At 45.6% G+C, this 13,165-nt stretch overlaps 1 protein-coding gene across 1 annotated transcript; it reads right to left on the bottom strand.

The window, feature by feature from the left end:
• Positions 1-8: 8 nt before the first annotated feature.
• LOC107276924 (receptor-like protein EIX2) lies at positions 9-12,957 on the bottom strand. The gene is given in 5 exon segments (XM_066307733.1): positions 9-2,607; positions 4,716-4,729; positions 9,548-11,207; positions 12,155-12,388; positions 12,677-12,957. Coding segments are annotated over 5 exon segments (4,410 nt in total). The 5' UTR covers positions 12,954-12,957; the 3' UTR covers positions 9-382.
• Positions 12,958-13,165: the final 208 nt, after the last annotated feature.

Genomic DNA, 13,165 nt, shown 5'->3' with positions numbered 1-13,165 from the left:
ACAGGTAATAACAAAGCTTGCAAATACATCAAAAGACAGCCATGATGTATGCTACTTTATTTGGAACTTCCTGGCTTACATGCTACTTTCATCTCAAACACAACCATGTAGGAAATTGGTCTCATCACCAAAACATGTTCTTTTTTTCTGACCAAGGATGCTACCCGACTTACACTAAAAGCTAGTAACAAGAGTTCATCATCACAAGAACAACAAGCCAAATCTGGCAACAGAAAATTACATCTCATCGATGGCTGAAATAAAGGGATAATACCTACTGAACCTTAGATCTTGGTGCAGTGCTGACATAATGTGACACTAATACACACGCTCAGGTGGACTCAATGAGAACTTGAGAAGCAGAGCATATTACTCAGATGAGTTATGTTTGCATAAGTTTCTGCTGCATGGCATCGATGAGACTGAAGAAAGCAAGCCTCCATGCATTACAGAAAAACAGTGCTCCAAACCACAGCCAAACACCAAAGACAGCTCCTGCAGTTACTGAGCAGTACAGCCATAGAGTTTCCAGTTCTTGGTGATGTTCTTTTGCCCCTTCTAGTGTACTCGTAGAATTTGAATGGTTTGAGCATGGAATTTTCAAAGGAAATCCACAAAGCCTCAGGTTGTTGGCATAAATCGATGGGTCATCCAGTGTTTGGAGTTGATTACCTATAGGTATCTCTCCTGATAGAAGGTTGTTCGAGAGATTAAGCTTGCTGAGGCCCGTCAAGTTTGATATGCTAGGAGGAATAGGACCCAAGAGTCTATTGCAAGAGAGGTCAAGAGACTCTACAACATGTAGATGGCCAATGTCATTTGGGATGCCACCATATAGAACATTTCTTGACATATTTAAGAACTGAAGGCCTCTAAGATTTGTCAACTCTGAAGGGATCTCACCAGAGAGAGAATTGCTTGAAAGATCAATACCAATAACACAATCATCTCTTTCCTGAAAAGTGTACTCCATTCCCTTCCAAATAATGTTAATGTAATATGTTTCACCGGAGGAGAATTTGTCTCTTGTTTCAGGCTGCATGGAGGATAAGTTGGCGAAACTACTTGGTACAGGACCTGTAAAATTATTTTCAGCCAGATCAAGCAGTTGGAGTTGGGAGAGTTTTGACAGTTGACAAGGAATACTTCCATGGAACAAGTTTGATCGTAATCGGAGAATCCTCAGCAAAGGATTGCTTTCCCCAATCCATGAAGGAATCACACCAGAAATCTTATTATGCACAAGATCCAACACAGTTAGGTTTTTGAGGTTCTTCAATACCGTTGGAAAACGACCCGATAAGTTATTATTTGACAGGTACAGTGATTTTAGGGAGGATTCATAGTTACTTGAGGTTGTAACTTCTCCAGAAAAAGCGTTGCTTGACAAATCCATGTATCCGAGATCTTTCAAATTCCACAAGCATTCAGGGAGCTCACCTTCCAGATAGTTGTGACTGATTACAAGGTATAGCAAAGATGCATTGCAGATATTTAATGGTATCTTTCCGGTAAAGAGATTTTGTGACATGTCCACTGAAAGTAATTGTGCTAAGTTTCCTATCTCCCTTGGGATTGCACCGGTAAATGTGTTGTTGAAGAGGAACAAGTACTGTAGGTGTGTCCAGTTGCTGATCAGTGATGGGATGCTTCCAGTTAACATGTTGTTGGAAACATCAAAAATCATGAGCTGAGTGCAGTTTGAAAACATCTCCAACGGGATACTACCATTGATGTAGTTATTGTCTATCGCAAAAAATGATAATTGTTGCATCCTGGCAAAAGATGGTGGCAAACTTCCAACTAACCGGTTGCTTGACAGGACCAGCTCCTCAAGATTGGTTAGGTTCCCAAGCTCCTCTGGGATTGCTCGGGTGAGGTTGTTTCTGTGCAGATATAGTTCTCGGAGCTTTTGCAGCCTTGAGAGTGAATGTGGTATGGACCCATGGAATCCATTGTACGACAGATCTAGATGCCTCAAATTTGGAGCAATCTCTGGTAGTGAATCTGGTATGGGCCCTGAGAAAGCATTACCCGATAAATCGAGGTGCTCCATCCTCAAACTAGTGCTATTGAGGATGAATTCTGGAAAAGTACCATTGAGATGATTGTGAAATAGAGATAGGAATTCCAAACAGGGCATGGGTGTGAAGAACATGGCATATTCCGGATTGGTCAAGTGGTTATCTCCAAGATTTAAGTGGGCGAGTCTAGGGAGCTTGCTGAGTTGGTAGGGGATCGTACCAGTAAGATTATTGACGCTCAAATCTAGAACGGTGAGGGTGTGCAACATAGAAATATTTGCTGGAATGGCACCATCAAGATTATTGTGGCTGAGGTCGATGGTGGTGAGGTTTTCGAATGCAGCAGAGTAGAGAGCGTCAAGCGTACCATTGATGTCGGCACCAAGAAGGTCGAGCTCAGTGACATGGCCGGCGGCGTCACAGGTGACACCGAACCAAGAGCAGGTGGAGTTGGCAATCGACCATGACGACAACGAGTTGGTGGCGTCGATCAAAGTGGACTTCCATCGGAGGAGTGCTTCTGCTTCAGTTTCTGCTCCTGAATCATCAGTAGCCTTAGCTGTGCAAAACAGCAGCAGAAAGACTCAGATTCTAAAGAGCATCGTCATTGCCATTGCCATTGCTGCGTCCGAGAGGAAGGATCGGTTGGAGAATACTCCTATATAATAGTATAGCAAATTCATTCAAATACTGTAAGCCACCTAGATTGACTGGGACTGGAGTGAGTGACTTGTTGAGTGAAGTTGACTGACCATCAACGCAGCAGAGCCTGCAAGGTTGCTCAGATCATGCATATGGGCTGGCAGGCGTACAGATGACTCAGGCCGTGTTTAGTTCCTTTCAAACTTTCAAAAATTTCACCACATTAAATATTTGGACATATGCATGAAGCATTAAATGTGGAAAAAAAACTAATTACACGGTTTGCATGTAAATTGCGAGACGAATCTTTTGAGCATAATTACGCCATGATTTGATAATGTGGTGCTACAGTAAACATTTTCCAATGACGGATTAATTAGGCTTAATAGATTCGTCTCGCAGTTTATAGGTGGAATCTGTAATTTGTTTTGTTATTAGTCTATGTTTAATAATTCAAATGTGTGTCTGTATACTTTAAAAAAAATAAAAAAGGAACTAAAAACGGCCTCAGTAAAGCTCCGGGCTCGGCTAGACAGATGGACCATGAGGGACATACCAGACCATGGAATGTTTATATGGCTGGGGGAAAATTCACAGAATAAAGACACTCCACAGTCCACATAGTTGATGACTTGACTGTCTCATCACCAAGGATGTTAGTATAGATAAGAATTGTTGATAATAAGTTGAATTCCCAGTGTCAAATACTCCGTAGGTAGCACTTTGTACACATATTCTGGGTGTTGCTACAGGATGACTATGTACTGACGAAATATTTAAAAAACATATGCAAGCTAAACAAGTGTTAAACAAAAAGAAAAAAAGTAAAATTGAAGGGAGGCCGTGGGATCAATTTCTAACTGAAAGTTGGAAGCTAAAGCTGCATTAACATGCCACTATCGGTCACCCGGGCGAAGAGACCGAGACTGAGTGAGGATTGGTTTGCCCATTGACATGCTCGGCGTCAAGAAAAACTTTGCAGGATGGATGAATTTATAATGACAATATAATGATAATGGGCACCCAACTCTCTAATCTATTGCGCAGCTCACCACCCATCTTGGAAAGGAAAGATTCACGAGATAAAAGCACCCCACGCGGTTGATTACTTTGACTGACTGACTGACAGCGTCACCATTCCACATCACCAATGATGTTATACACAAAGCCGAATTGCCAATATCAAATGGATGCTAATAGTACTATTTATTATAAGGAGATGGCAGATCCTTATCTCGCCTTTGCTTAAATCCGACATCGGAGGATAAGGAGGGCAGCTCGCCGTCGGTTTGTGCTGGAGAATCGGAGAGAGCGAGAGCACCATGGTTGCGTGGGTGAGGAGCTCGCCGGAGGTGGCGGCCATTTGATCTGTGCTGGGAAAGCGGACACAGCGAAGCGCGGGGGTAGTGGCAAGCCACGCTGCGGCGGCCTGTCGAGGGAGTCGGCGTCGTCACACACAACGTGGGCCGCTCCTACCATGCAATCCCGTTCCGGACCAAGTTATATGGGCCGTTGTGGGCCCAATTGAGAACTCCGCGGAAACGTCGGCTTTCTGGCTTGCAATAAGTCCACATTGACTCCCTCAAATACGGCTCCAATCTTAATCGTACTCCACAACCTCAATACCGAGCCCCAAATGGGCGGGAGATCAACCCCTTATACTCCTCTCCCTTCCCTCCTTTCATCATAAATTTCATCTAATACTCTCATTCATGTGCATAGACTTTATACCGTAAAACTTTGCACGCATAAAACTTTATGTATATAAATATTCTATATATATAATATTTGAATCCGAATTTGAATTTGAATCAGGTATATAAACTTTTGACTTATAAACATTCGCTCTACAAACGGATAAACTTTAGGTTATACCGTAAACTTTGCACGCATAAACTTTATGTATAGAAATATTCTATATATAAATTATTTGAATCCGAATTTGAATTTAAATCGGCTATATAAACTTTTGACTTATAAATATTCGCTCTACAAATTTAAATCCGAATTTAAATTTGAATTGGGTGTTTAAAATTTAGGTGCGTAAACTTTAGATGTAGAAACTTTAAGTATATAAACTTACCAAAAGAAAAACTATATGGTGTAAAAAAGGGAAAGTGATGAAAAGAAAAATGATCGTCTGGGGCGATCGATCGCTAATTAGTGATCTTGAATACCTTGGACCTCTAGTTATTTAAACCGGTACAATTTGACTTTCTCAACGGTTTTCGCTGACATTGCTCGTTGACTTGGTCAACTCTGTGTTGATATGGTAGCATAGTCACAAAGTAGAAATTGAAGGTCCATATGTAAGTGACTAGAGATTTTTTTTTAAAAAAAATATTTTTTTTAAAAAGAAAATATATCACCCACTTGTCATACTCACTATCCCCCTCCCTATCTAATATCTATCTCCATTCCCCCCCCCATCGGCAGTGGCGAGGGAGGGAGCAGTGGCAAGGGCCCGGGCCGGAGGTAGCCACCGGCGCCAAAGAGGAGGTTGGGGGACTAGTGTGCCACCGACGCTAGAGAAGGGGCTGGGGGACTGGTGTACCGCCAGCGCTCCGTCACGCACTAGATGAAAGTGAGAGAGAATCCCCGAGTGGGAAGGGAGGGGAGATATAAGGGTGCACGCACAACTAGGAGGATAATGGTCGAGCAGCACGGCGCGGCGCGGTGGCGGTGATGGCGGCAGCGTCATGGTTGGCGCGTGGTCGGGAGGAGGGAGAGCATGCTCATCACTCTTAAGTTGAGACTTGCGATGGTCGCTGCCATCTTTGGTTCATCTTCCGCTAGGCACTGCCCATGGTCTTGCTGGTCGTCACACCGCCAGAGCCCACAAGAAGAGTGAGGGAAGAGGTGGAGATATATGAGGAAAGAGGTGGAGATGTACGAGGGAGAGGGGAGAGAGGATGACGTGCCACAGCGGCTCATTCGTGCTCCCGTGACACCCACGCAATGGCTTTGCGGAGCCAATCGGGCCGTGATACCCGCACGACGGTGACAGCAGGCATGCTGTGGTCATCTCGCAGTGTTCTTTCCCACTATCTAGAACTTGAACTCGAATTCTAGGGACTGGAACGAGGAGGGGTTCTTCCCCACCATCCAAGAACTCGAACTCAGGCGACCCGGCCAGGATGATGAGGACCACCCGGGCTCGCTGCCTACTGCCACCCCGCATCTCACTCGGCCGGCCACTCCTCCACTAGCGCCTGGACAGAAGGGACCGGGGTGGGAGAGAAAGGAGAGCCTCGCCATCATCCCGCTGCTCCCCGTCGTCGTCTCGGCACCCTGCTGCTGTTAGGCCAAGAAGAAGAAATGGGGAGAGAGAGGTGGACAGAGGTTAGTAGAGGGGTAGAAGGGAGGGGAGGGGAGGGGGGGGGTTGACAGGCGAGCCCTACTTAGTTTTTAAATTTATTTGATGTTTGGGATGCCACGTAGAAGTCACGTTAGTAAATACCACTATCAATACTGTATTGTGAGTTAAATTACCCTGGTTTCAATAGTTGGGGAGGGTCACTATAATTGGTGACTATAGTCAATTTTATACTGTTATGATTTATGACTGGTATAATAAACTGAACAAAAATTAGCTTTATATAATCTCATATGTTAGAGCATCAAATCAACCGAAAATTTGAAATTAGCTGCAGACTCTCTCATGCATGTCTTGAGAAAATTTTATAGATTCTTTGTTGACAATCAACAGGGGAAAAATTACGTTGATTTTTTCATTAAAAAAATTGCATTTCAACCCAATCGTTTGGATGCTCGATTCATGTCCCGAAAATGGCGATCTACAGCAAGCCAACATCATAAAAATTCAAGCTTGTTTTTGTGCAAGAATGAGGACACATGTGTGACATTATCACAATGAATTCTTGGATGTAAAATGATTTCTGAAAAATTGCATCCGATCGCGCAGGTGCGCACACCATCCTTCGCCGACCGCCTCTATGGCGGCGGCGGCGCTGGCAATGCCAACAGCAACAGCACCGACCCGCCGCCGCTGGACGCCGCCAACCTGCGTGAGCGCAAGTGCAGGACAGCCGGCGACGGCGTGGTGGAGATGGACCCCGGCAGCCACCTGACGTTCGACCTCGGCTACTACCGCACGGTGCTCAGGCACCACGTGTTGAATAGTATAGGAAAGGTATACTGCGTAACATGGGACATATTGTATTGAGCCTCAGAGGGCCGATATATACAGGAGTACATGGGAAAGAAATAAGGAAGGATTACACTTATGGAAGGAATCCAAACAAACCAATCCTATCCTAATATAACTCTAACTACCATATATTCTAACATCCCCCCGCAGTCCAAGCGTGAGCAGTGCGGACACTTAGACTGGAGAAGAAACCGGCAAGAGTGCTGTGGTCGAAAAATAGATGTCGAGGTAGCCGAGCCGCGGAGCGCGCATGGGCCGTCGTAGAGTGGTCGTGGACGCACGGGAGGGGCATCGTGGACCAAGGTGCGCGAGGATGCGCGGGAGACGAAGACGGTGACACAATCGCGGCAGTCGTTGAGGAAGATGATGCCGAAGAGCCGATGTAGTCGAACCGTGAAAGACGAGACGTCATGCCGGATTTGCCAGACCCGGGGACAACTCGGGACGAACACGCGCGCCGGTGTTGCCAATACCGCGCGGGCGAGGCAGTGGAGGTGTTGCCTCTCAGTGTTCCAACAACCAGTGGAGGTGGACCATGGGCGGCGACACTGCAGCCCAAGAGGGCGATGCAGCGGCAACCCGAAGTTTGATAGTGTAGACGCGTGCTTGATGCCGATCGGTTGTAGAAGTCGTTGTAGCCGGGCGCTTGAACGGGTGATCAAGCCGAAGATGCGCGAGGCGGAACGATAAAGTCGAAGCAGAGTCGATACCGATATCGGAGACGCGTAGATGTCGACGAGGCGGTGGGCGACGCAAACCCGTTCTATGAATGGGCTGTTATCTCAAGGTCCTTGTTAGGCTCTTCTTTTTGTCTCTTAGAGGCTAAAAAGAATTGTCTCTTGTGGGCGAAAAAAAAATACAAGCAGCAACAGTACGGTAGCATCCCCTGTTGCTCGATGGTCCGGTACATAGGCCAAAGTCCAGCTAACCTTTTGCCTCAGCCGTACCAGTAGCCAGCTATCCCCCCAAAACTTATCCACCCACACATGTGACACGTGCAGACAGACCATTGGAAGGGAATGAGAGGAGACCGGTTGTTCCTGGAGACGTGGCGCGGGGAGGGCGGCGTGCTTGACCGGCAGGGACCGGGAGCCGACGCAGCCGGAGCTTGGTGGCGGCCGGCAGTGGTGAGGCGCAGGGCCCTGCTGGCGTCCTCCAGATGCCGGCAGGGCGGAGCTGAGGTCGGCCGTTGGCGCGGTGGTCACCACGTGGTCGCGGCGGAGTCGAGGAGGCTGGTGGCGTCGGGAGCCACCGGCACGGGGGTGGCGCCGTTGGGAGCAGCGCGCCGGTGGAGGGGTGACCCGGCGACGTACACGCTGGCGGTGTAGACGAATCTGAGGGCGCGGGGGACGGTGACGGAGGGCCTGCTGACGCGAAGATGACGACGGACAGGCCGCGGCCGCAGCCCGGAGATTGACTCCTCTGGGGAGGCAGGCCGCGAAGACTCGACGAGCGAAAAAAAAAGGAAACGGGTGGCCGCCCCCGGGAGATCGAAACCCTCCGGGGGGGACGAGCGGAAGCGTGAGCGGCATTGGCCTTAGATCACCCGCTCTGATACTATGTTGTATAGTATAGGAGAGGTATACTGCGTAACGTGGGACATATTGTATTGAGTCTCAGGGGATCCAATATATATAGGAGGAAGAAATAAGGAAGTATTATAGATATGGAAGGAATCCAAACAAACCAATCATATCCTAATATAACTTTAACTATCATATACTCTAACACCGCGGCCTGCTCCGGTCCAACGCCGCGCTCGCCACCGACGTGGCGGGGCGGGCGGACATCGCCGGCGTCGTGGCGAGCCCGCCGGAGGTGTTCTTCCAGGTGTTCGGCCGGTCGATGGCGACGCTGGGCGCGGTGCAGGTCAAGACCGGATCGGAGGGGGAGATCAGGAGGAACTGCGCTGTCGTGAACAGCGGCCACTGATCACAAGGGGAGTTGATTTGCAATTCTTCCTGGAAATTTTCAGTGGATAGCGTGATTTTGTTCTTATGATTTCTCCACCTTTTTTGTCGGAATTTGGTGAAATTCTAGTAATAGAAATTTTGCCACGCGTGTTCTTGTTGTGTTCAGTATTGTTGCTGCAACCGGCAAAGCTGTGTTCTTTTGCTTAGAAGTGTACTGCAGTAATTTATAGCTGATGAGAAAAAAAAAACAGAATACATACAGCTTACAGTATGAACAGAAAATAAGACAAAATTCTCCAAATTAGCGTCAAATGAAGTCTGTATGCATCCAAAGGTAATAACAAAGCTTGCAAATACATCAAAAGACAGCCATGATGTATTCTACTTTATTTGGAACTTCCTTGATTACATGCTACTTGCATCTTCAAACACAACCATGTAGGAAATTGGTCTCATCATCAAAACATGTAAATTTTCTTTTCTGACCAAGGATGCTACCCGACTTACACTAAAAGCTTATAACAAGAGTTCATCATGACAACAACAACAAGCTAAATCTGGCAACAGCAAATTACATCTCATCGATGGCTGAAATAAAGGGATAATACCTACTGAACCTTAGATCTTAGTGCAGTGCTGACATAATGTGACACTAATACACACGCTCAGGTGGACTCAATGAGAAGCAGAGCATATTACTCAGATGAGCTATGTTTTACATAAGTTTCTGCTGCATGGCATCGATGCGACAGAAGAAAGCAAGCCTCCAGGCATTACAGAAAAACAGTGCTCCAAACCACAGCCAAACACCAAAGACAGCTCCTGCAGTTACTGAGCAGTACAGCCATAGAGTTTCCAGTTCTTGGTGGTGTTCTTTTGCCCCTTCTAGTGTAGTCGTAGAACTTGAATGGTTTGAGCATGAAATTTTCAAAGGAAATCCACAAAGCCCCAGGTTGTTGGCATAAATCGATGGGTCATCAAGTGTTCTGAGTTGATTACCTGTAGGTATCTCTCCCGATAGAAGGTTGTTCGAGAGATTAAGCCATTCGAGACTCATTAAGTTTGATATGCTATGAGGAATATGGCCTGAGAGTTTATTCCAAGAGAGGTCAAGAGACTCTAAATGTGTTAGATTGCCAATTCCATTTGGGATATTTCCTTGTAGAAAATTTCTAGAAATATTTAAGGACTGAATACCTCTAAGATTTGTCAATTCTGAAGGGATCTCACCAGAGAGAGAATTGTTTGATAAATCAATACCTGTTGCAAGTAGACTTATGTCTTTAAATGGATGCTCCCTTCCCTTCCAATCAATATCAATGTAGTGTCTACTATCTAGATCGAGGTATACTCCAATTAAGCTACACACACATCTAGTTTCTGAGTGCAAACATGATAAGTTGGCGAAACTACCTGGTATGGAGCCTGTAAAATTATTTTCAGCTAGATCAAGCAATTGTAGTTTGGGGAGTTGTGATAGCTGCCAAGGAATACTTCCATGGAACATGTTTGACCTTAGCTGTAGAATCATCAGATGAGAAAAACTTTCCCCTATCCACGAAGGAATCTCACCAGAAATCCTATTATATCCAAGATTCAAAAATTCTAGTCTGCTGAGATTCCTCAGTACGACTGGGAAATAACCCGAAAAGTTATTGTTTGACAGGTCCAGGGCGAGTAGGTCGGAATCATTGTTAGGAGTGTCTGAGGGTGCAATTTTCCCAGAAAAAGTGTTTCTTGACAAATCCATGTAAACGAGACCTTTCAAACCCCACAGGCATCCAGGGAGCTCGCCTTCTAGATGGTTGTCACTGATCGCAAGGTATTCCAAAGTTGCATTGCAGATATTTAATGGTATCTTTCCAGTAAATAGATTTTGTGACATGTCCACCTCTAAATATACTTGTGCTAAGTTTCCTATCTCCCATGGGATTGCACCGGTAAATGTGTTGTTAAAGAGGGCCAAGTAGTGTAGATTTGTCCAGTTGCTGATTAGTGGTGGGATGCTTCCAGTTAACATGTTGTTGGAAACATCAAACCAGTTGAGCCAAGTACAATTTGAAAATATCTCCAACGGGATACTACCATTGATGTAGTTACTGTCTATCGCAAAAAATGATAATTGTTGCATCCTGGCAAAAGAGGGAGGCAAACTTCCAACTAACCGGTTTCTGGACAGGTACAGGGCCTCAAGATTGGTTAGGTTCCCAAGCTCCTCTGGGATTCCTCCGGTGAGGTTGTTTCTGTACAGATATAGGTCTTGGAGCTTTTGTAGTCTTGAGAGTGAATGTGGTATGGTCCCATGGAATCCATTGTTCGACAGTTCTAGAACCCTCAAATTTGGTAGTGAATCTGGTATGGACCATGAGAAGGCATTATACGATAAATCGAGGTGCTCCATCCTCAAACTATTGCTATTGAGGATGAATTCTGGAAAAGTACCGTTGAGATAATTGTAAGATAGAGATGAGGGATTTTACGATGTTTGCGAGGTAAAGGAGGTGGGGCGACGTGAGCCGTTGATCTGCGAGGGGCAAGGTATGGAAAGAAAATATTGTAATAGGTGGCATTAATGTAAATATGATGATATTAGAATGACAAATGTGTCTTTTACACATATAAAAAGGTATGAGAAGGTATCGAAGGAATTAGCTTGTAGCATGTTGCGTTGCATCATTCTTAGATACGTTCTGTTCGTACGTAAGGTTTACGTGTTCTTCGATAAGTTGAAAGGAGGAGAATTGAGGGCCGGCGGTGGACGTGTGGCCGGAGGCGGTGGTTGGAGGGAGGGGCGGTGGAGGAAGAGGACCCGGAGGAAGTGGTCCAGGACTGCCTATGTTCGCCGGAGCTAGAAGCGGCCGCACGGTCCCGATCTGTCAGACGATTTGTTTAGTTTTTTTTCGCAAATCTTCCTCATTGAACTTGTTTTGTTCTTGTTAGGTGCGTAAATCTTCTCAATTTGTTGTCCTTTCGATCTTTGATTACATTCATCAAACGATGGATCACCAAATTGCTATGTAAATTAATGACTATCTGGAAATAATTATCAAGATCATGCGAATATGATATGTACCACGTAAATCGGACCAAAGTTTGGAAACCGACGCAAACAGAACGACCGAAGATTGGAAACCGAATAGAAGAGAATGTAATTTTTGTCCCCACCACATAAATCATATTTTACGTTACCTTTAAAAACTACTTACGTGGTACCTTGTGGTACCTTCAAATCCACTTACACCGTACCTTTCGGTACGTCCATACGTTGTTAGACATAATTGCCCTGTTATCAATTACCTTTTAATACTTAGTACCTTTCTACCTCTGATACCTTTCATAAGGTACCTTTCATCGTGAACCGTTAGATCTATGCCATTTTAGGAATGTAAACACTGTAAAAGGTCTCGATAGAGATAGGAATTCCAAAAAAGGCATGGGTGTGAAGAACATGGCATATTCTGGATTTGTCAAGTGGTTATCTCCAAGACCTAAGTGGGCGAGCCTAGGGAGCTTGCTGAGTTGGTAGGGAATTGCACCAGTAAGATTGTTGCTGCTCAAATCCAGAAAGGTGAGGGTGTGCAACATGGAAATATTTGCCGGGATGGCACCAGCAAGATTATTGCCGCTCAAATCTAGAACGGTGAGAGCAATCAACATGGAAATATTTATCGGGATAACACCAACAAGATAGTTGCTGCTCAAATCCAGAATGGTGAGGGTGTGCAACATGGAAATATTTGCCGGGATGGCACCAGCAAGATTATTGCCGCTCAAATCTAGAACGGTGAGAGCAATCAACATGGAAATATTTATCGGGATAACACCAACAAGATAGTTGCTGCTCAAATCCAGAATGGTGAGGGTGCGCAACATACAAATATTTGCTGGAATGGCACCATCAAGATTATTGTGGCTGAGGTCGATGGTGGTGAGGTTTTCGAATGCAGCAGAGTAGAGAGCGTCAAGCGTACCATTGATGTCGGCACCAAGAAGGTCGAGCTCAGTGACATGGCCGGCGGCGTCACAGGTGACACCGAACCAAGAGCAGGTGGAGTTGGCAATCGACCATGACGACAACGAGTTGGTGGCGTCGATCAAAGTGGACTTCCATCGGAGGAGTGCTTCTGCTTCAGTTTCTGCTCCTGAATCATCAGTAGCCTTAGCTGTGCAAAACAGCAGACTGAAGAGCATCGTCATTGCCATTGCTGCGTCCGAGAGGAAGGATCCGGCTGGAGAATATTATATACTAGTATAGCAAATTCAGGGGTGTTTAGATCGAGGGGGTAAAGTTTTGGCGGGGTGTCATATGAGGTATTCAGGTAAACAAATTACAGAATCCGTCAGTAAACAGATAGACGAATTTATTAAGCCTAATTAATCCATCATTAGCAAATGTCTACTGTAGCACCACGTTA

The sequence above is a fragment of the Oryza sativa genome, chromosome 2 (genome assembly GCF_034140825.1).
Source record: "Oryza sativa Japonica Group chromosome 2, ASM3414082v1".
Lineage (NCBI taxonomy): Eukaryota > Viridiplantae > Streptophyta > Magnoliopsida > Poales > Poaceae > Oryza > Oryza sativa.
This window is presented reverse-complemented; position numbering and strand designations above follow the sequence as displayed.